This window comes from Papio anubis, chromosome 14, assembly GCF_008728515.1.
Source record: "Papio anubis isolate 15944 chromosome 14, Panubis1.0, whole genome shotgun sequence".
In the NCBI taxonomy this organism is placed as follows: Eukaryota; Metazoa; Chordata; class Mammalia; order Primates; family Cercopithecidae; genus Papio; species Papio anubis.
This window is the reverse complement of record NC_044989.1, coordinates 27050450-27070460: the sequence shown is the minus strand read 5'-3', so window position 1 is coordinate 27070460 and position 20011 is coordinate 27050450. Positions and strand designations below refer to the sequence as shown.

The window sequence follows — 20011 nt, the reverse complement described above, 5'->3', positions numbered from 1 at the left end:
GAGGGAACCAGAGGTAGGCAGCAATCAGGCTGAGTTTAATGATGGGGAACTGGGCCAGACCAAACACAGACCTCTGCCCATCCCCTTGGCCTTTGGCCCATGGCCCCACGAAGCCAGAAGCGGCCCAGAGGGAGCTGTGGTTCCTCCCCAAGGCAAGTAGCCATGGTCCCTTAGACTTTGTGCAAAATACTAAATGCTAATTTGGCATCGAGGGCCAGCTCTGAAAAGAGAAGGGGCAATCCTCTGTGCAGCCAGCCCAGGGGACGAGGAAAGGTACATTACAAGGCCCCTGGCCAAGAGAAAAGGGGAAGGTAGGAAGGCAGAAGGAAAAGGCCCCTCCCTCCCCAGCTTGGGGGACACAGGCACAGGGCAAGTTTCTGTAAATTCCACAGGTAGAGGGCAGACATCCAAGCAGTGGAGATTACAGATCCTCATCTCCAATGCCCTCGAAGGCGAAATTGCCGTGGACATCACTGGCACTGGCATCTGTGCTGGGACTGCCAATTCCCCGCAAGCTCACAGCACTCAGCTTACTCTGTAACAAAGGCAGGGTAGGGTCAGAGATCTTGAGCATGCAAGATCCCCCAACAAACAGCAACCTCACCAACCCTGGAACTCACTGAGAGTTTGACCATAGACTCCCGGGTGGCATCAGGTGACTCCTGGGGAAGAAGAGGCGGAGATGTCAGAAACTCACTAGGAGAGGCGAGGCAGGGCTAAGAGCCAGGGTTCTGACGAGGAGGTAATACTTACAAGCAGTGGTGGGGACTTCACTGCTTGCTGGCTGTCTGAGCGTCTCAGAGTGCCCCCCACCCGCCGGCGCAGCATCTGGGGACAGATACAAGGTGCCAGTAAGGGCAGGATCACTCCCCCTCTCTCTCGAGAAGCCTCACATCTAGGACAAAAGGCCCCCTGCCACCCGCTCACTGCTCAGTCTACACTTGCTGCCTACCTTCCTGATACTGCCGCCTGATTTCTTCACCATCAGTTCATCCACCATGGACTGCAAGCAGATGCTCATCATGATAGCCTGAGGGCAAGAAGAGTGTCCAGCTTGACAAGAGTGGTCAGTCTGAGCCCAGCAGCACTAATGGCTCCCATATTGAGTACTGGAAACCCTACACTTTTATCTAAGGTGCTTCAGAGGAGGCCTGAGGCTAGGTTCACACCTGGGGGCTAGTGATGGTGACCCACTGTAGCCGGTCCTTGCTCATGAGGTATTCAAAAGCCAGTTCCAGGCGCACCTCGCCCCGGCCCCGGCCCGGGCTGCTCGTGCTTCCACTGGGCAATGGCACCTGGGAGAGGAAGGGGAATTAGGCTGAGTTCACTCTGACCAACCTGTCTGGCTCCCTGACACACTGCAGCCCATACCTAAGCTCAAGGCTTGCCGGGCCTCCAACCCAGGCCTCCCCCTCCTACCCCAACTCACAGAGGAGGTGACCCGCCAGCATCGCATGCGGGTGACCCGGAAGGAGCCTTCTCGGAGTTGCTGGCCAGGCAGGCGGAGCTGCAGGCTGAGCTCACTGTTGCCCGCGCTCACCACCACGGGACAGTCCTTTTCCGGGAAGTCAGCCACACAGGCATCAAAGCGCAGGTAGCCATAGTGCCGCAGTGTCTGGGCCAGTCTCAGGAACTGAAAATGGTCATCACGTGGGGGTAGATTAGGAGGGGGAATGGGACAGCGCAGAAAAAGCAACCCCTTGGAGGGAGACAGAGGCAGGGCTCACCTCCTTCTTGGAGACCTTCTCTTGCAGAGATTTGAGTTGCCGGTGCTGTTCCTTGGTGACCAAGATCCACCCACGCTCAATATCTGATACCGTCTATAGTAGAGACAAGGGGCAGGCAGTAGGAGGTCCCAGTCAGCAATCCAAGGAAAGTGTCTACCATTACCTCTGTCCAGCCTGACCCCTAGCCCCACACTTGAGCGACGTCTTTGCAGTAAGTCCTTGATCTTGTCAGCTTAATAAAAATAGGGAGAGTAGATATTGTGCCAGCAGCACTGACAGTATTCTAGGAACTTCCCCACAAACTGGGAACAAAAACACGATAGCAGTTTTCTTGGAAGAGTGAGTCACCAGTTACTTTCTTCAGGGGAAGGGTTCTGAGGCAGCTCCAAGCTCACCTGAGCATAAAGCAGGTTCAGGCCAACCCGGTTCTCCATGACATCGTCATCATAGGCAGAGTCCCAATAACTGTGAGGCCAAGGGGTGGAAAGGGGTAATGGGGCTAAGCTGGGGTAAGGCAAGAGGTAGAATGGAAAATGGGCAAAACAGGAGCAATCTGAACTATCAGAGGCTAATGGTATAATGGGAGGAAGCTTGGGAGGCCTGGCAGAAACACCCAGCACTACACCCCCTTGTCCAGATTATTCTGTCTCAATGTATGGCCCAATAATCCAATTCAGCACAGCACCCTCCCACCCCGCCCCTTCCAGGCCCAGCCCTGACCTCTTCCTCAGCACAATCTTATACTCTTGACTCCGAAGGCTGGTAACAGACACATAAGGCAGCTCAAACTCTTGCAACTTCCGTACAACTATGGGTTTAAAAAAAAAAAATGTAGTGAGATTTAAAGGAAGGGAAATCAAGAAAGAAGTGCCCTGAGGTAATGTTCATTCTGGGGGTGGGGGTGGGGAGTTAGAGGGGTTGCAAACTCACTACTGAAGTACAAGGAAGCAGTCAAGTCCAGAGAAACTCACAAGAAAAGGCTCCATCCTCTTTTTCTCGAACTAAGAATAGGCTAAAGTATCCAATCAAGTCATCTGGAAGATCCAGCTTTGCAGCTACAGCCTGGGGATAGGGATAGAAGTATAGCTCATCATACTGGCTGGTTCCAATCATTCTCCAAGCCCAGGACCCTGGCATGCAGGGGAAAAAGGGGCAGTGCTGAACAAGCGCCTCACCTCCAGGACATCCTCAGTCTGATCTGAAGTTAGCACGTTGATAAGAACTTTCTGCCCGTTGCTGAGCAGCACTTCCAAGGACACTTCCTCTGTGGGGACCTGCTGTGTCTCCTGTTGTGAGCACACATGGGGATGGGAGGCACTGTCTTGTCCCTTGCCTTGACCTATGCCCAACTCTATTTCTAGGTCCCTTGTGTATCTTTATTCTCAGCTGCTTAAATACAGGCTGGGATTTCTTTGATTTCATAGGAACAGAAGAAGTTTCATTCCATTAAAAAAGATTACTCCTCTGTTATTAAGATGACATGGCCTGGCCCGGTGCGGTGGCTCATGCCTGCAATCCCAGCACTTTGGGAGGCTGAGGCGGGTGGATCACCTGAGGTCAGTAGTTCGAGACCAGCCTGGCCAACATGGCAAAACCCCATCTCCACTAAAAATACAAAAATTAGCTGGACATGGTGGCAGGCACCTGTAATTCCAGCTACATGGGAGGCTGAGGCAGGAGAATCACTTGAACCTGGGAGGCAGAGGTTGCAGTGAGCTGAGATTACACCACTACTCTCCAGCCTGTGCAACAGACCGAGACTCTGTCTCAAAAAAATAAAAGACATGACCTTCCAGTAAGGTCCTTTCCTTAAATCTTGGTCCCACCCAAAGTCCTTACCTGTTGTGCCCGACGCAGGAAACTGTTGAAGGTCTCGCTGCTCCCAAGCAATGGGTCTTGCCGAACTATAAGGACAAGAGAATGATATTACAGGAACTTAGGACTCACTCTTGGCTTCCCAGTCCTCCTCTCAGTAGGTTCCCCCGACCCCATTTCCTGGGCTGATGGTGGCCTGCCACATCCCCCAGCTGGCCTCACCTCACTCACTGTTTGCATAAATTCTTCACCTGCCCCACCCTTGGCTGCCATCTAGGTGAGTCCAGTCTATAGAACTAGGGAAATAACAATGATGTTAATCTAAAGCACATCAGATACAAATTAAGTTCTCTCCACTGATCTTAAGACTAGTGTTATACTACTATTTCTCATAGATGTTAGTGCCCAAATTGTTCTGCTAGTATATAGAGTTACATATCCTCATAGACTATTTACTTTGCTAATTGCATAACAGATCAAACAAGAGGCTTCCCAGATCTAGAAATTAAATCAGGCCCTTCTACAGAACCAGCTGTTTTTAAGTCTCTCCCCATAGTCCTCAATATAGTCAACCTAGTTTCCTGCAACCACTCACCAGCTTGCATGTACTTCTCTAACTGCTCTCTCCTCTGTTCTACCTCAGCAGGAGTCAGAGAGAAAAGCTTCTTTGGGGGGAATGCAGGAAGTACATTGGCCCCATACTCCTTCCGAAGCTATTTAGAGAAAGAGATACAACCCTTCACATAAACACAGAAAATGAGATGCGGCAATCTACATATGCTCATAATGTTCTCTTGGGTGTCCCTCCCTTCCCTCAGTCCCTGCTCCCCTGTCTACCCTGGTCATCTGAGAAACAATTCCTTTGACAGAGGTAGCATCTCAAGGGAGCTGTCCTAGATATAAGCTGTTCTCTATCTTATTGTGTACAAGTCGGCCCTTCCACAGTATGGGGAGGATTTGTACTGGGCCGGGACCTATTGGGAGCCCACTGACCACCTAGCAAGACTGTTCACTGAACCCTCACAGGAAGGAAAGGGCTTTATAAAGTGCAGAGTTAATAGTTAAGTCTGTTCACAAAGTATCTTAGGACTTAAAGGGACTCTGCAGATCAAAGAATCCATCTTTCAGGTGTAGAAATCGAGGCCCAAAGAAATCAGGTAACAGCTGGGTACCGTGGCTCATGCCTGTAATCCCAGCATCTTGGGAGGCCAAGGTGGGTGGATCACCTGAGGTCAGGAGTTTGAGACCAACCTGGTCAACATAGTGAAACCCTGTCTCTACTAAAAATACAAAAAATAGCCGGGTGTAGCGGCAGGCGCCTGTAATCCCAGCTTCTTGGGAGGCTAAGGCAGGAGAATTGCTTGAACCCAGGAGGCAGAGCCGAGATTGTGAGCCGAGATCGTGCCACTGCACTCCAGCCTGGGCAACAAGAGGGAAACTCCGTCTCAAAAAAATAAAAAATAAAAAATAAATCAGGTAACTTCCTCAGGGTTGCATAACTAATTATCAGTAGAACTCTACTGAGTTAAATAGAGTTTATGATCTGGTAAGAAAGGAGAAGAAACATTGCATCATAGATACATAACGATAATTGGCACAGCTAAACACACTGAAATGAGCCGAAGAACACAAAAGGAAATCGGTGAATCGTTTGTATAAGCAGGGAAAATAACTTCAAGTTGCCGCTCAGATGACAGAAGGAATGTGCTTTGACAGCCTAGGTGGAGGTAGTCGGGGGGAAGGGTTGGTTTGCCCATGCAGGGGTAAAGGCTACTAGGGCAGTAAGACAGGACAGAAAACCAGGATATAAGGACAGGAAGGGGCAGTTGTTGCGCGGACATTAAGCTTCTTAGGGAGTTCCCGGAAATGTTAAACAAGATAAACCAGGACCCTTCCCTGTGGCAGTGATTAAAGGGGAACTACAGTCTACGGGAACAAGAAGAGCAGGTAAAGGGAGACACTGATGCCCACGTGTAGGGAAGGGCTTGAAGCTGTCTCAAGGCAGGGGTGCTAGTCCCACCTGCTCGTGCAGCCCCAGGAGCTGGCTGTAGCGCACCCGACAGTGCAGGACTCCATTCACGTGAATGTTATAGGCCTGAGGACACAAAAGTAGTCAAGCATTTTAGGGTTGCGGTCTGAGCAACCCCCTTGAGAACCCTGGCCGGAAGTTGCCTGGCAACTCCGCCGGAGTAACGCGCTAATCTCCCAAGGGTTAGTTCGCTTGTTTTCCCCAGGGCCAGGTCCCAAAGCTGAAGAGCCAGTCCGGGGGAAATTCGGACGCTTGTGTTGCAGTCTCCCTGCCCAAGAGGCCAGTGACGCCCACCAGGGCAGCTGGGGCCTAGCTCCGGGAGGCGACCCGGCCTAAGGGCCTACCCTACAGGAGCTCGGGCGACCAATCACACACACGAGATGAGCTCCCAGGGAGGCCGTCGGGAGTCGGCGGCCCAGGACCAGGCCCGAAGGGTGGCGGTCAGGCCTCGGAGGCCGCTCCGAGAAGGCTCGGGCCCGTTATCCCCGCCCCTGCCCGGCCCGGCTCCGGCCGCTCCTCACCACGTAAGCGGAGCCGCCGCTGTCCCCGCTGCGGGACTCGGTTTCGGGAATGGAAAAGTGCATGTTCCCTACGGCACGGCCCAGCCGGGCTCCGGACTGTGAGGGCCGAAGCGGCTCTGCACGCTCCCCCTCCGCTGCTCAGCGAGTCCCCGCAGCCTCACTCGCCATTTTGGGAGCCCTGCGATCCGATGTGGGAAGGCGGTGGGACGTCGGTTCTGGGACGCAGTATCCCGGGCATGCTGGGAACTGTAGTCTAAAGGGCAAGAGCCGCCTCTCGGGACAAGGAGCCCAAAGCGGAGTTGACCCTCATTGCAACCCGTAGTGCGGGGCGGGGCCCCGGGGCCCGTCAGAAATTGTAGTCCGATTAGGGCTGCGCGTCCTCCTTCGGCGGCTCAGCCTCCAGCCCAGGTGGCGCTGTGGACCCAGCGGCCACGGAGCGAGGCAGCGGGGCGGCTCCCTGACCAGGCGGGCGGAGCCTAGGACTGAGGGCGATGGCTGCTGTGGCCGTGGCTGTTCGCGAGGGTGAGTGAAGAGCCAGGCCTGCCTACCGGTACGCAGGCCGACGAGCCCCGGACAGCTAGTGCCGGGCCCTGAGCGCCTTTGGGCCCCGCCGCTCCGTTCCAGCGCCACGCTGGGCGCCGGTCTACACAGTCTCTAGCGCAGTCCCGCGCCGTGCACCGGCTGGTTCCTGTGAGGAGGATCGGTGACCCCTCCTTTCCTTTGATCCACCGCGCAGTGCGTCCCCACGCGGATCTTTGGCTCGCCTCGCGCCTGCCGGCGGAGCCATGGTCATGCTAACCCAGCAGCCGGCTGCGCCGAGTGCTAGTGCCCCCAAGCCCTCCCGGAGTCTGTCTGGCTCACTTTGTGCCCTGTGTTCTGATGCAGACTCGGGATCCGGGATGAAGGCGGAGCTTCGCCCTGGGCCTGGGGTAAGTGTGGCTTCCCTCCCAAGCCGCCTGCCAAGCGCTACGCAGGAGGCTGTGCCAGCTTTATTCCGCCCCAGCTCCCATCCCGTGTCAGTTTATTTCTCAGTAAAGCCAGGAGATTTTACAGAGGTCTTGCAACTCTAGCAATATATGATTCTGTCCCTGGAGGAGAAACGTCAGTCTCAGTGGATGTAAGCTTGTAACAAGTAGCTTGTGGAAGTTAGGGAGAACTAGGGATTTAACCATGTATTCGTAAGCATCCAATAGTGTTTGTTCCCCTTTGGAATTGTTGGGGAAGAGCAGTATCCTATGTCTGTGTCTCAGGCAGTGGGGAGGGAAATGACCAAAGAAGAGAAGCTGCAGCTTCGGAAGGAAAAGAAACAGCAGAAGAAGAAACGGAAGGAAGAAAAGGGGGCAGAACCAGAAACTGGCTCTGCTGTATCTGCAGCCCAATGTCAAGGTGCGGGGTCTTTTTTAAAGGGCTGGGGTGTGGAGCTGGTAGAGGGATGTGGTGGGAGAGAGAAGGGAGAGACAGGACAAAGTTGATTTGAGCAAGTGTGTAAAGCAAAGAGGTTTACAAGGAGAGAAGCTAGTTTTAGCTGGGACACGGATATTGCCTGCCTGCAGCTTGGACACCTGTTTTTTTTTTTTTTTAATGCTTTTAGTAGGCCCAACCAGAGAACTGCCAGAATCGGGCATTCAGTTGGGCACTCCTGGGGAGAAAGTTCCAGCTGGTCGGAGTAAGGCTGAACTTCGGGCTGAGCGTCGAGCCAAGCAGGAGGCTGAGCGGGCCCTGAAACAGGCAAGAAAAGGGGAACAAGGAGGACCACCTCCTAAGGCCAGCCCCAGCACAGCTGGAGAGACCCCCTCAGGTATCTTCCCTTCATTTTAAGACCTCCCTTACTCCTAATTCTAACACCAGCTCAGGCTGCCCTGTAGTAAAACAGCTCTCGCCTCTCATTCTCACCTTGGAACCCAGAGTTCTGAATTCTTCCCATCATCCTATCCCTATTTCCTTTTCTACTCTATTCTCCCTTGTTTTCCCCCCTCATCCTGTTTTTCTTGATGCCCCTTATACCCTAAGAGCAAATTACATATTTCAAGACCTACAGTGTCCTGAAAACATGATCATTATCTTTCAGGAGTGAAGCGTCTCCCTGAGTACCCTCAGGTTGATGACCTGCTTCTGAGAAGGCTTGTTAAAAAACCAGAGCGTCAACAGGTAGGAAGTGGGTTTGGTGCCTGGGTAGAAAGAGACTAGGGAAATGGACTGGAGGGAGGAAAGGTGCTGGGTGCAAAGTGAGAAGGATGGGTGCTTGGGTCAGAGTAGTCTTACTGTTCACTTCCTTTCCAGCTTTATCTCATCATTTTTAAACTCTGGGCCATTGGTCCTGTTTCCTTGTTTTGTGAAGGTTCCTACACGAAAGGATTATGGATCCAAAGTCAGTCTCTTCTCTCACCTACCCCAGTACAGCAGACAAAACTCTCTGACCCAGTTTATGAGGTAGGATCCTATGAGATTGTCATAACTTTTGAGTCTGAGAAGTTTTAGTAAGTCAGTATTGAAAGTGTCTAGTAAGGTGGGCTCTGCAGGAAGAAGTATGAACCCAAGGCAGAACTGTAGAAGAAGTGGGGAAATCTGCTAGTGAAGGAAGTTCCTTTTCATTAGGGGCAGGTGGGCAGGGCAGTAGATGCTCAAGCTCCCTTTCGAAGTATGTGACACCGCCATCCCATCAGCATCCCATCCTCTGTGATCCACCCAGCCATGGTGCGACTCGGCCTGCAGTACTCCCAGGGCCTGGTCAGTGGCTCCAATGCCCGGTGTATTGCCCTGCTTCGTGCCTTGCAGCAGGTATGTCCTATCCTGTTCTCTCTTACAATCCAACCCCACCTCCCCCAACACTACCCCAGCTTCTCTGTCACCCAAGGTCACCTCTGGGGGACAGAGGGAATACTCCCACCCTCAGAACATTTTCCTCAGTGAGGCTTATCCCCAGCCCCCGTTCAGAGATCTTTATTAAGGAGCGTTTTGCAGATCACCTTGTGTACCCTATAGGTGATTCAGGATTACACAACACCACCCAATGAAGAACTCTCCAGGGATCTAGTGAATAAACTAAAACCCTACATGAGGTAGGAATAACACTATAAGTCCACTCCCACCTCACCCAATCTTTGTCTTGTACTCTTTTTCGTGCTTTTCTATCTCTGTTTTCATTTTCTGTTCTGTTTTCTTTTTAAAGACTTTTTTTTTAATGTGAAAGCTTTGTTAAGTTGTGAAGAGTTGCACAGATGTAAGGTATTGCTGTTGTATTACAGCTTCCTGACTCAGTGCCGTCCCCTGTCAGCGAGCATGCACAACGCCATCAAGTTCCTTAACAAGGAAATCACCAGTGTGGGCAGTTCCAAGCGGGAAGAGGAGGTGATGAGTATGAGAAATAAGGAAGGCATGCACCTGTGGGTAGAATTAAGAAACATGTTCAAAACCCCCGGGAAGGCCAACATAAGCCTTTTTTTTTTTTTGCCCTAGTCAAGGGTTAAGGAAGGGTTTGGGCATTCTGACTTGTGCCATCTCTGGGCCCTCTATGGGCCTGTCATCATACACATATTCAAGCACCTGGCATGATCATCAGTGGGATAAAAGTGTCCATTTCTTGTTCACTAAGGATTTTGCTCCATTTAGGCCAAGTCAGAACTTCAAGCAGCCATTGACCGGTATGTGAAAGAGAAGATTGTGCTTGCAGCTCAGGCAATTTCACGCTTTGCTTACCAGAAGATCAGTAATGGAGATGTGATCCTGGTATATGGATGGTATGGTCCAGACCCTGTGACTGAGCAAATTTGGGAGTTGGAATGATCTGAAGAAGGGACTACCCATTTGCCTTTGGGAATAAGTTGGGAATAAGTTAGTCATCAGTTACTGACATTTATAACTGAATCCTCCTCTTCATTCCCTCTAGCTCATCTCTGGTATCACGAATTCTTCAGGAGGCTTGGACAGAGGGCCGGCGATTTCGGGTGGTAGTGGTGGACAGCCGGCCACGGCTGGAAGGAAGGCACACACTACATTCTCTAGTCCGTGCTGGTGTCCCAGCCTCCTACCTGCTGATTCCTGCAGCCTCCTATGTGCTCCCAGAGGTGAGTACAGAGGAAAAGGACTCCAAAGTTGGAGGTAAAAAAGTGTAGTAGTATAGACGTAATCTCACCTTCTCAAAGTTAGTTTTGTTTTTGTTTTGAGATAAGGATGGAGTGCAGTGGCGTGATCACAGCTCACTGCAGTCTTGACCTCCTGGGCTCAGGTGATCTTCCCACCTCCGCCTCTGAGTAGCTGGGACTACTGGTGTGCACCACCACGCCCAGCTAGTTTTTATTCTTCTTGTAGGGATGGGATATTGCTATGTTGCCCAGGCTGGAACTCCTGGGCTCAAGCAATTCCCCTGTCTCGGCCTCCCAAAGTACTGGGATTATAGGCATGAGCCACTGTGCCCAGCCACAATTATTTAAAAGTATTAGAATTATATAGTCCTGGCTTGGCGCCATGGCTCACGCCTGCAATCTCAGCACTTTGGGGGTCCAACGCAGGAGGATCACTTGAGCCCAGGAGTTCAAGACCAGCCTGCTCAACATAATGAGACCCTGTCTCCACACACACATACACACACAAACATACAAAATTAGCTGGGCATGGTGCATGTGCATGTAGTTCCAGCTACTTAGGAGGCTGAGATGGGAGGATTACTTGAGCCCGGGAGCTGCAGTGAGCTGTGATTGCACCACTGCACTCCAGCCTGGGCGACAGAGTGAAACCCTGTGTCAAGACAAAAAATTACATAGCCCTGTTTATATTTAATTGGAAAAACACTGACAGTATGTTACAGCAGTCTAGCTATTGCAAAAACATTACATTAAACTAGCAACCAGGAAGAGGGAACAAGACAAAAGTAACTTCAAAGTTTAGTTTTCCTGTGGGAGATTTGATGGGTCAGTGGTCAGGTGTTTTCACAGAGGAAGAGCCATCATTAAGATGTTTTCACAGAAGAAAAGCCATGATTAAGATTTATTACTTGCCAGGCCCAGTGGGTCACGCCTGTAATCCTATCTCTTTGGGAGTCCGAGGCAGGCAAATCATCTGAGGCTGGGAGTTTGAGACCAGCCTGACCAACGTGGAGAAACCCCATCTCTACTAAAAAAAACAAAAAATCAGCTGGGAGTGGTGGTGTGTGCCTGTAATCCCAGCTACTGTGGAGGCTGAGGCAGGAGAATCACTTGAACCCAGGAGGCGGAGGTTGTGGTGAGCCGAGATCGTGCCACTGCACTCCAGCCTGGGCAACAAGAGTGAAACTTGGTCTCAAAAAACAAAAAGATTTATTACTTGTCTCTGTTTTTGTTTCCTTCCCTTCTTTTCACAGGTGTTGAGATTTTTTTTTTTTTTGTGATGGCATCTTGCTCTGTCGCCCAGGCTGGAGTGCAGTGGCGCGATCTCGGCTCACGGCAAGCTCCGCCTCCCGGGTTTATGCCATTCTCCCGCCTCAGCCTCCCGAGTAACTGGGACTACAGGTGCCTGCCACCTCGCCCAGCTAGTTTTTTGTATTTTTTTAGTAGAGATGGGGTTTCACCGTGTTAGCCAGGATGGTCTCGATCTCCTGACCTCGTGATCCACCGTCTCAGCCTCCCAAAGTGCTGGGATTACAGGCTTGAGCCACTGCGCCCGGCCATGTTGAGATTTATTACTTGTCTTAATGTTGCTGTCCTGTAAGTAGGGGACTTTATTCTGCATTGATACAACAATGACATTTTTTCTCTTCCCCTTCTCCTGTGAAACAAACAGGTTTCCAAGGTGCTATTGGGAGCTCATGCACTCTTGGCCAACGGGTCTGTGATGTCACGGGTAGGGACAGCACAGTTAGCCCTGGTGGCTCGAGCCCATAATGTACCAGTGCTGGTTTGCTGTGAAACATACAAGTTCTGTGAGCGTGTGCAGACTGATGCCTTTGTCTCTAATGAGCTAGGTAAGTAGGGCAAAAGAGAAGCCTCCAGCTACCTGTGAAGACTTGAGAGTGAGAGAGGGGCAGATAAACTAGAAATTCTTTTCTAAAAGAACGTAATGGGTACACCTTCCATTGCAGATGACCCTGATGATCTGCAGTGTAAACGGGGAGAACATGTCGCACTGGCTAACTGGCAGAACCACGCGTCCCTACGGTTGTTGAATCTAGTCTATGATGTGACTCCCCCAGAGCTTGTGGATCTGGTGATCACAGAGCTGGGGATGATCCCTTGCAGTTCTGTACCTGTTGTTCTACGAGTCAAGAGCAGTGACCAGTGAGGGGGAAAACACAGGGTTAATAAATGCCATAGTCCCTACCTTCAGCAACTCTGCTGCCTTTGTTTCTCTTTTAGCATCTCCACCACTTAAGTTAGGAGTCCAGACTCCACAACCCCTTTTATCACCTGCTATTAACCTCAGACCTTTGTGAAGACCTGCTCAGGTAACTAGCTCCATGCCAGTGCATTGGGGCTAACCTGAAGGTCCATATAAAGAACCAAAACTGGCCGGGCGCGGTGGCTCAAGCCTGTAATCCCAGCACTTTGGGAGGCCGAGACGGGCGGATCACGAGGTCAGGAGATCGAGACCATCCTGGCTGACACGGTGAAACCCCGTCTCTACTAAAAAATACGAAAACTTAGCCGGGTGAGGTGGCGGGCGCCTGTAGTCCCAGCTACTCGGGAGGCTGAGGCAGGAGAATGGCATAAACCCGGGAGGTGGAGCTTGCAGTGAGCTGAGATTCGGCCACTGCACTCCAGCCTGGGTGACAGAGCGAGACTCCGTCTCCAAAAAAAAAAAAAAAAAAAAAGAACCAAAACTACCCAAATCAATCATTCACTGAGCATCTACATGCCAGATAGTAAACTAGGTATGAGGAGGAATATGAGAACAAATAGTCCTGGGCTGGGTGCAGTGACTCATTCCTGTAATCTCAGCATTTTGGGAGGCTAAGGCAGGGGGATTGTTCGAACCCAGAGGTTTGAGACCAGCCTGGGCAACATAGCAATCCTGTCTCTGCAAAAAATAAAAATTAGCTAGGCATGGTTGTGCTCATCTGTTGTCCCAGCTACTCAGGAGGCCGAAGCAGGAGGATTGCTTGAGCCCAAGAGGTAGAGGCTGCAGTAAGCCATGATCGTACCACTGAACTCCAGCCTGGGTGACAGAGTGAGACCCTGTCTCAAAAGAGTCCTAACCTTATAAATTAGCATTGGTTGAATACTTACTGTGTGTCAGAAACTGTTCTGAACCCATTCCTACCCCTTTAGGAAGATTAACGCAACTCTATGAAGGCTGGGTGCGGTGGCTCATGCCTGTAATCCCAGCACTTTGGGAGGCCGAGGCAGGCAGATCACCTAAGGTCAGAAGTTCGAGACAGCCTGGCCAACACAATGAAACTCTGATGTCTCTACTATAAATACAAAAATTACCTGGGTGTGGTGGCACATGCCTGTAATCCCAGCTACTCCAGAGGCTGAGGCAGGAGAATCTCTTGAACCCAGGAGATGGAGATTGCAGTGAGCCGAGATCGCACCATTGCACTCTAGCCTGGGCAACAAAGCGAGGCTCCATCTCTAAAAATAAAAATAATAATACAACTCTAAGAAGTAAATGCAATTTTACAGATGAGATAATGGAAGCATCAAAGGTGAAGTTGCTTGCCCAAGGCAACACAGCTCAGGCACAGAAAGGTTAAGTTACTTACCCAAGGCAGACAGATTTAAGTTACTTGCCCTAGGTAACAGAGCTAGTCAGTAGCTAAACGAGGATGTGACCTCAGGCAGTCTGGATCTAGAGATTGTGCCCTTAACTTTTGTGCTATATTACCCTAAGGAGTACTTACCATGGTATACGAAGATGATATCTACAGTATGAGGTAACCCAGTAGTAGTATGAACAAAAGATTGGTGAAAACTTCACAAGTCACATCTAACCTAGTCCTTGAAAGATAAGTAATTGCCCAGTTGGGGAAGAAAAAAAAAAAGAAGAAGAAGAAACAGCTTGAACACAAAGAATAGGCCTTAAAGTGAGTGGCCAATGTAAAAGTGTCACATAGAATGGTGAGGCTAGAACTGAGGCTTACTGTTGAGTGATCAAACTGCAAAGGTAAGTTGGGGCCAGACTGTGAGTCCAACCACTGGTTAGCTTAAAATGGAGAGTTATCTATTGAGTATATATGTGTGTTATTGATTTTTTTTTTTTTTTTTTTTTGAGACAGAGTCACTCATCTCCCAGGCTGGAGTGCAATGGCACTATCTCGGTTCACTGCAATCTCCGCCTCCTGCATTCAAACGATTCTCCTGCCTTAGCCTCCCAAATAGCCGGGATCACAGGTGCCCACCACCACACCCAGCTAATTTTTGTATTTTTAGTAGAGACGGAGTTTCACCACGTTGGTCAGGCTGGTCTTGAACTCCTGACCTCAAGCAATCCACCCGCCTTGGCCTCCCAAAGTGCTGGGATTACAGGTGTGAGCCATTGCACCCAACTGTTCTTTTGTTTTTTTTTTGAGACAGAGTCTCGCTCTGTCACCCAGGCTGGAGTGCAGTGGCGTGATCTCAGCTCACTGCAAGCTCTGCCTCCCAGGTTCACGCCATTCTCCTACCTCAGCCTCCCGAGTAGCTGGGACTACAGGTGCCTGCCACCACGCCTGGCTAATTTTTTGTATTTTTAGTAGAGATGAGATTTCACCGTGTTAGCCAGGATGGTCCTGATCTCCTGACCTCGTGATCCGCCCACCTCAGCCTCCCAAAGTGCTGGGATTACAGGTGTGAGCCACCACGCCCGGCACCCAACTTTTTTATCAGATTTTTTTTTTTTAATACTCTAAGTTCTAGGGTGCATGTGCACAATGGGCAGGTTTGTTATGTAGTTATACATGTGCTTTGTTGGTTTTATCAAAAATTTTTCAGCAGCGTAAAAGTAGAACTACACAAAGACTCTCCATGACCAGATGCAACAGTTACCAAATTTGCCACATTCACATTCTCTTTTTGTTGTTTTTCCTTTTTTTTTTTTTGAGACAGAGTTTCACTCTTGTTGCCCAGGCTGGAGTGCAATGGCGGGATCTCAGCTCACTTCAATCTCCGCCTCCCGGGTTCAAGCGATTCTCCTGCCTCAGCCTTTCAAGTAGCTAGGATTACAGGCACGTGCCACCATACCCGGCTAATTTCATATTTTTAGTAGAGACTGGGTTTCTCCATGTTGGTCAGGCTGGTCTTGAACTCCCGACCTCAGGTGATTCGCCCGCCTCAGCCTCGCAAAGTGCTGGGATTACAGGCGTGAGCCACCGTGTTGTTTTTCCTTGATTAAGTTACTTTAGATCAAATCCAAGCATTATATCATTTCACTCCTATAACTTCAATGTCTCTTAAGAAATATGGAAATTGGCCGAGTGCAGTGGCTCACGCCTGTAATCCCAGCACTTTGGGAGACCGAGGCGGGCAGATCACGAGGTCAGGAGATCGAGACCATCCTGGCTAACACGGTGAAACCCCATCTCTACTAAACAACATACAAAAAATTAGCCAGGCGTGGTGGCGGGCGCCTGTAGTCCCAGCTACTTGGGAGGCTGAGGCAGGAGAATGGTGTGAACCCGGGAGGTGGAGCTTGCAGTGAGCCGAGATCGCACCACTGCACTCCAGCCTGGGCAACAGAGTGAGACTCCGTCTCAGAAAAAAAAAAAAGAGAAAATATGGAAATTTACCATAATATCACTTATTAAATTACACTTTCTGAGTATTGAATCCATAATCAGATTTCCTTGGCTGAAAAATGACTTACAGTTTGACTCAAGATCCAAACAAATCCACACATTACATTTGGTGACATCTCTTAAAAAGCAGTCTCCTCTCCCCTTTTCACATTGACATTGGCTTGTAGAAGCCATGTTGTCATAGGAAAGGTTCTGCATTCTAGATTGGACTGTTTGCTTTCTTATGTTGTCATTTAACTCGTTCCCTATGTCCTGTATTTTTTTCTTTTCTTTTTTTTATTTGAGACGGAGGCTTGCTCTGTTGCCCAGGCTGGAGTGCAATGGCGTGATTTCGGCTTAGTGCAACCTCCGCCTCCCGGGTTCAAGCGATTCTCCTGCTTCAGCCTCCCGAGTAGCTGGGACTACAGGTGTGCATCACCACACCTGGCTAATTTTCTTCTGTATTTTTAGTAGAGACGGGGTTTCGCCACATTGGCCAGGCTGGTCTTGAACTCCTGACCTCAGATTATCCACCCACCTTGGCCTCCCAAAGTGCTGGGATTACAGGCATGAGCCACTGCGCCTGGCCCCTAAATTCTGTATTCCTATTCAACTTTTTGGGCAACAATGTTTAATAAATGGTTCTGTGTGCTTTATATTGCTTCACATCAGGAGGCAAACAATGACTGGTGGTTTCATTTTCAGTGATGAGTGGGTCCAGGCATTTCAAAGTTTCCTAAAAGCTCTTTAGGGATTTCATCCACTGGTGATTGTTGCCTGGATTATTTCATTGGGACATGCAAAATGGTGATTTTTCTATCATTCTTTTCACATTTACTAGCTGTTAATCTATTAAAAAAAAAAAAAAAAAAAAAAAAAACTCCTGGGCTGAGCAGTGGCTCATGCCTGTAATCCCAGCAGGTTGGGAGGCTTAGGTGTGCAGAACACCTGAGGTCAGGAGTTCGAGACTAGCTTCGCCAAAATGGTAAAACCCAGTCTCTACTAAATAAAAATACAAAAATTAGCTGGGAGTGGTGGCAGGTGCCTGTAATCCCAGCTACTCAGGAGGCTGAGGCACAAGAATTGCTTGAACCTGGGAGGCAGAGGTTGCAGTGAGCCAAGATCGCACCAAGCCTGGGCGACAGAGTGAGACTCCGTCTCAAAAAACAAACAAAACCTTCCTCTCATCAGTTATTTTGAACTACAGTTTATTTTTATTTATTTATTTATTTTATTTATTTATTTTTTTTTTGAGACGGAGTCTCGCTCTGTCGCCCAGGCTGGAGTGCAGTGGCGCGATCTCAGCTCACCGCAAACTCCGCCTCCTGGGTTCACACCATTCTCCTGCCTCAGCCTCCTGAGTAGCTGGGACTACAGGCGCCCACCACCTCGCCCGGCTAGTTTTTTTGTATTTTTTTTAGTAGAGACGGGGTTTCACCATGTTAGCCAGGATGGTCTCGATCTCCTGACCTCGTGATCCGCCCGTCTCAGCCTCCCAAAGTGCTGGGATTACAGGCTTGAGCCACCGCGCCCGGCTGAACTACAGTTTATACTAGAAAGGCAAGATAAATACCTTATTCTTTCGCCATTTTTCTTTCTTTTTTTCTTTTTTTTTTTTTTTTTTTTGCCAATTTTCAGGAATCGGTCACTACTTTCAATGGTATGGGATGAGTAGCTGATATTTTGGCTTTTACTTTTTTTTAAAGATCATTATGAATACATGGATTTCTATATATTGAACATACTACTTAATCATCAAAATTAAGCAGAGAGTCAACAGGGTTGCCTTATGCTTTAGAAAGATAACCAGGCCAGGCATGGCAACTCACACCTGTAATCCCAGCACTTTGGGAGGCATAGGCAGGAGGATCGCTTGCACTCAGTAGTGTAAGACCTGCCTGGACAATATAGCGAGACCTCATCTCTGTTAAACAACAAAAAAAAAGCTGGATGTGGTGGTATACACCTGCTGCACACCCCAACTCTTCAGGAGGCTGAGGTGGGAGGTTGAGGCTGCAGGGAGTGGTGATCCCACCACTGCACTCCAGCCCGGGTGACAGAGCAAGACCCTGTCTCAAAATAAATAAATAAACAAATACATACATAACCTAGTAGAAATTAAAGGCAGAGAAGTAGATCAGTGAAAAGATTGGTTGTAAATCAAAATTACAAATGCATCTAAAACTTTGGTTCACAATTCCACTTCTAGGAATTATCCTACCCATATAGTTACACGTTTGAAGTAATTTAGATGCAAGGTTACTTATAGCAGTGTGGTTTATAATAGCAAGGGACCGTTGTTTATAATAGCAAAACCACATAAATATGCATCAATATCAACAAGGCACTAGCTATACCACATCCATCCAATTAAATGCTAACCAGTTATAGCACAGAATGAGAAAGGTTTTTGTGTACAGAAATGGAATAATGGCCAAACTCAGTGACTTACACCTGTGATTCCAGCACTATGGGAGGCTGAGGCAAGAGGATCACTTCAGGCCACGTGTTCAAGACCAGCCTGGTCAACATAACGAGACCACATCTCAAGAAAAAATTTAAAAATTAGGCTGGGCGCAGTGGTTCACGCCTGTAATTCCAGCGCTTTCGGAGGCCAAGGTGGACAGATGACGAGGTCAGGAGTTCGAGACGAGCCTGACCAACATGGTGAAACCTGTCTCTACTAAAAATACAAAAATTAGCCAGACGTGGTGGCGTGTGTCTGTAATCCCAGCTACTCAGGAGGCTGAGGCAGGAGAATCGCTTGAACAGGAGGCAGAGGTTGCAGTGAGCTGAGATTGCACCACTGCACTCCAGCCTGGGCGACAGAGCAAGACTCTTTGAAAAAAAAAAAAAAATTAAAAAATTAGCCAAGTGTGGTGGCGCACACCTGTAGTCTCAGCTACTTGGGAGGCTGAGGCAGGGAGATTGCGCCCAGGAGGTGGAGGCTGAGGCAGGGAGATTGTTTGTGCCCAGGAGGTGGAGGCTGAGGCAGGGAGATTGTTTGAGCACAGGAGGTGGAGGCTGCAGTGAGTTGTACTCCACTGCATTCCAGCATGGGTGATAGAGCAAGACTCCATCTAGTTCAAAAAAAAAAAAAAAAAAAAAAAAAAAGTAAAAGAAATGGAACAACCTCCAAGGTACACTTAGTTAAAAGAAGGTAGAAGACAGTGTATGTAGTTGCTGTTTGAATTAAAAAGAGGGAAAGATATATACATACATTTGCCCCTCTGAATCTGTGGGTTCTGTATCTGGATTTAACCAACCACAAATTGAAAATATTTAGGAAAAAAATTTCATTTTTACTGAACATGTATAGACTTTCTCCTCATTATTCCCTAAACAACACAACACAATGCTATTTACATAGCATTTACATTGTATTAGGTATTATAAGAAATCTATGGCTGGGCAAGGTGGCTCACGCCTGTAATCCTAACACCTCCAGAGGCTGAGGCAGGTGGATCACCTGATGTCAGGAGTTCGAGACCACCCTGGCCAACGTGGCAAAAACCCATCTCTACTGAAAATACAAAAATTAGCCAGGTGTGGTGGCGCATGCCTGTAATCCCAGCTACTCAGGAGGCTGAGGCAGTTCAATTGCAAACAATCTCCCTGCCTCAGCCTCCCAAGTAGCTGAGACTACAGGTGTGAGCCACCACACTTGGCGAATTTTTAAATTTTTTTGAAAGAGTCTTGCTCTGTCGCCCAGGCTGGAGTGCAAGGGACCGTTGTTTATAATAGGAGAATTGCTGAATTGCTCCTCAGCAATTCAGGAGGCAGAGGTTGCGGTGAGCTCAGATCGCGCCATTACACTTCAGCCTGGGGTACAAGAGCAAAACTCTGTCTCAAAAAAAAAAAAAAAGAAAAGAAAAGAAAAGAAAAGAAAAGAAATCTAGAGATGAGTTCAACAATTTGCAAATACTATGCCACATTGGTCAGGCTGGTCTTGAACTCCTGACCTGAAGTGATCCACCCGCCTCAGCCTCCCAAAGTGCTGGGATTATAGGTGTGAGCCACCGTGCCTGGCCATACTATGCCATTTTATATAAAGGACTTGAGCAACCACAGATACTAGTATCTGCCAGTCCAGGAGAAAATCGATTATAGGTGTGAGCCACTGTGCCTGGCCATACTATGCCATTTTATATAAAGGACTTAAGCATCCACAGATACTAGTATCCGCCAGTCCAGGAGAAAATCTCAACAAATGCATACTGAGAGACAACTGTATTTACATTTGGGTATAAATACA

General features: G+C 49.0%; 2 protein-coding genes and 1 long non-coding RNA gene across 12 annotated transcripts; 1 reads left to right on the top strand and 2 right to left on the bottom strand.

The window, feature by feature from the left end:
* Nucleotides 1-14: 14 nt before the first annotated feature.
* On the bottom strand, nucleotides 15-6388 carry SNX17 (sorting nexin 17). Of its 2 annotated transcripts, XM_003908417.4 has the most exons (15): nucleotides 6093-6388; nucleotides 5563-5637; nucleotides 4138-4255; nucleotides 3567-3631; nucleotides 2903-3013; nucleotides 2699-2789; nucleotides 2448-2535; nucleotides 2123-2192; nucleotides 1728-1820; nucleotides 1430-1633; nucleotides 1170-1295; nucleotides 953-1030; nucleotides 754-828; nucleotides 621-662; nucleotides 15-535 (listed from the first exon to the last, which is right to left on the bottom strand). In XM_003908417.4, the coding sequence occupies exons 1-15, from the start codon at nucleotides 6153-6155 to the stop codon at nucleotides 422-424; spliced, it is 1413 nt and encodes a 470-aa protein (XP_003908466.1). In that variant the 5' UTR covers nucleotides 6156-6388; the 3' UTR covers nucleotides 15-421. The 2 variants fall into 2 exon arrangements, with proteins under 2 accessions (XP_003908466.1, XP_021780390.1); XM_021924698.1 differs by lacking the exon at nucleotides 1170-1295.
* Nucleotides 6389-6412: 24 nt separating this feature from the next.
* EIF2B4 (eukaryotic translation initiation factor 2B subunit delta) lies at nucleotides 6413-12392 on the top strand. Of its 9 annotated transcripts, none has more exons than XM_009183883.3 (13): nucleotides 6413-6614; nucleotides 6978-7021; nucleotides 7343-7478; nucleotides 7684-7890; nucleotides 8161-8240; nucleotides 8431-8522; nucleotides 8756-8870; nucleotides 9075-9151; nucleotides 9338-9440; nucleotides 9702-9829; nucleotides 9979-10156; nucleotides 11847-12027; nucleotides 12145-12392. In XM_009183883.3, exons 1-13 carry the CDS (start codon nucleotides 6584-6586, stop codon nucleotides 12342-12344), a joined length of 1572 nt encoding a protein of 523 aa, XP_009182147.1. In that variant the 5' UTR covers nucleotides 6413-6583; the 3' UTR covers nucleotides 12345-12392. The 9 variants fall into 9 exon arrangements, with proteins under 9 accessions (XP_009182147.1, XP_021780388.1, XP_003908471.1 ...); XM_003908422.3 differs by having other exon boundaries at nucleotides 6442-6614; nucleotides 7687-7890; XM_017947394.2 differs by having other exon boundaries at nucleotides 6442-6614; nucleotides 8782-8870.
* Nucleotides 9018-13535, bottom strand: LOC103876814. The gene is made up of 2 exons (XR_636208.3): nucleotides 13493-13535; nucleotides 9018-9473 (listed from the first exon to the last, which is right to left on the bottom strand). It is a non-coding gene; the product is annotated as an uncharacterized LOC103876814 (long non-coding RNA).
* Nucleotides 13536-20011: the final 6476 nt, after the last annotated feature.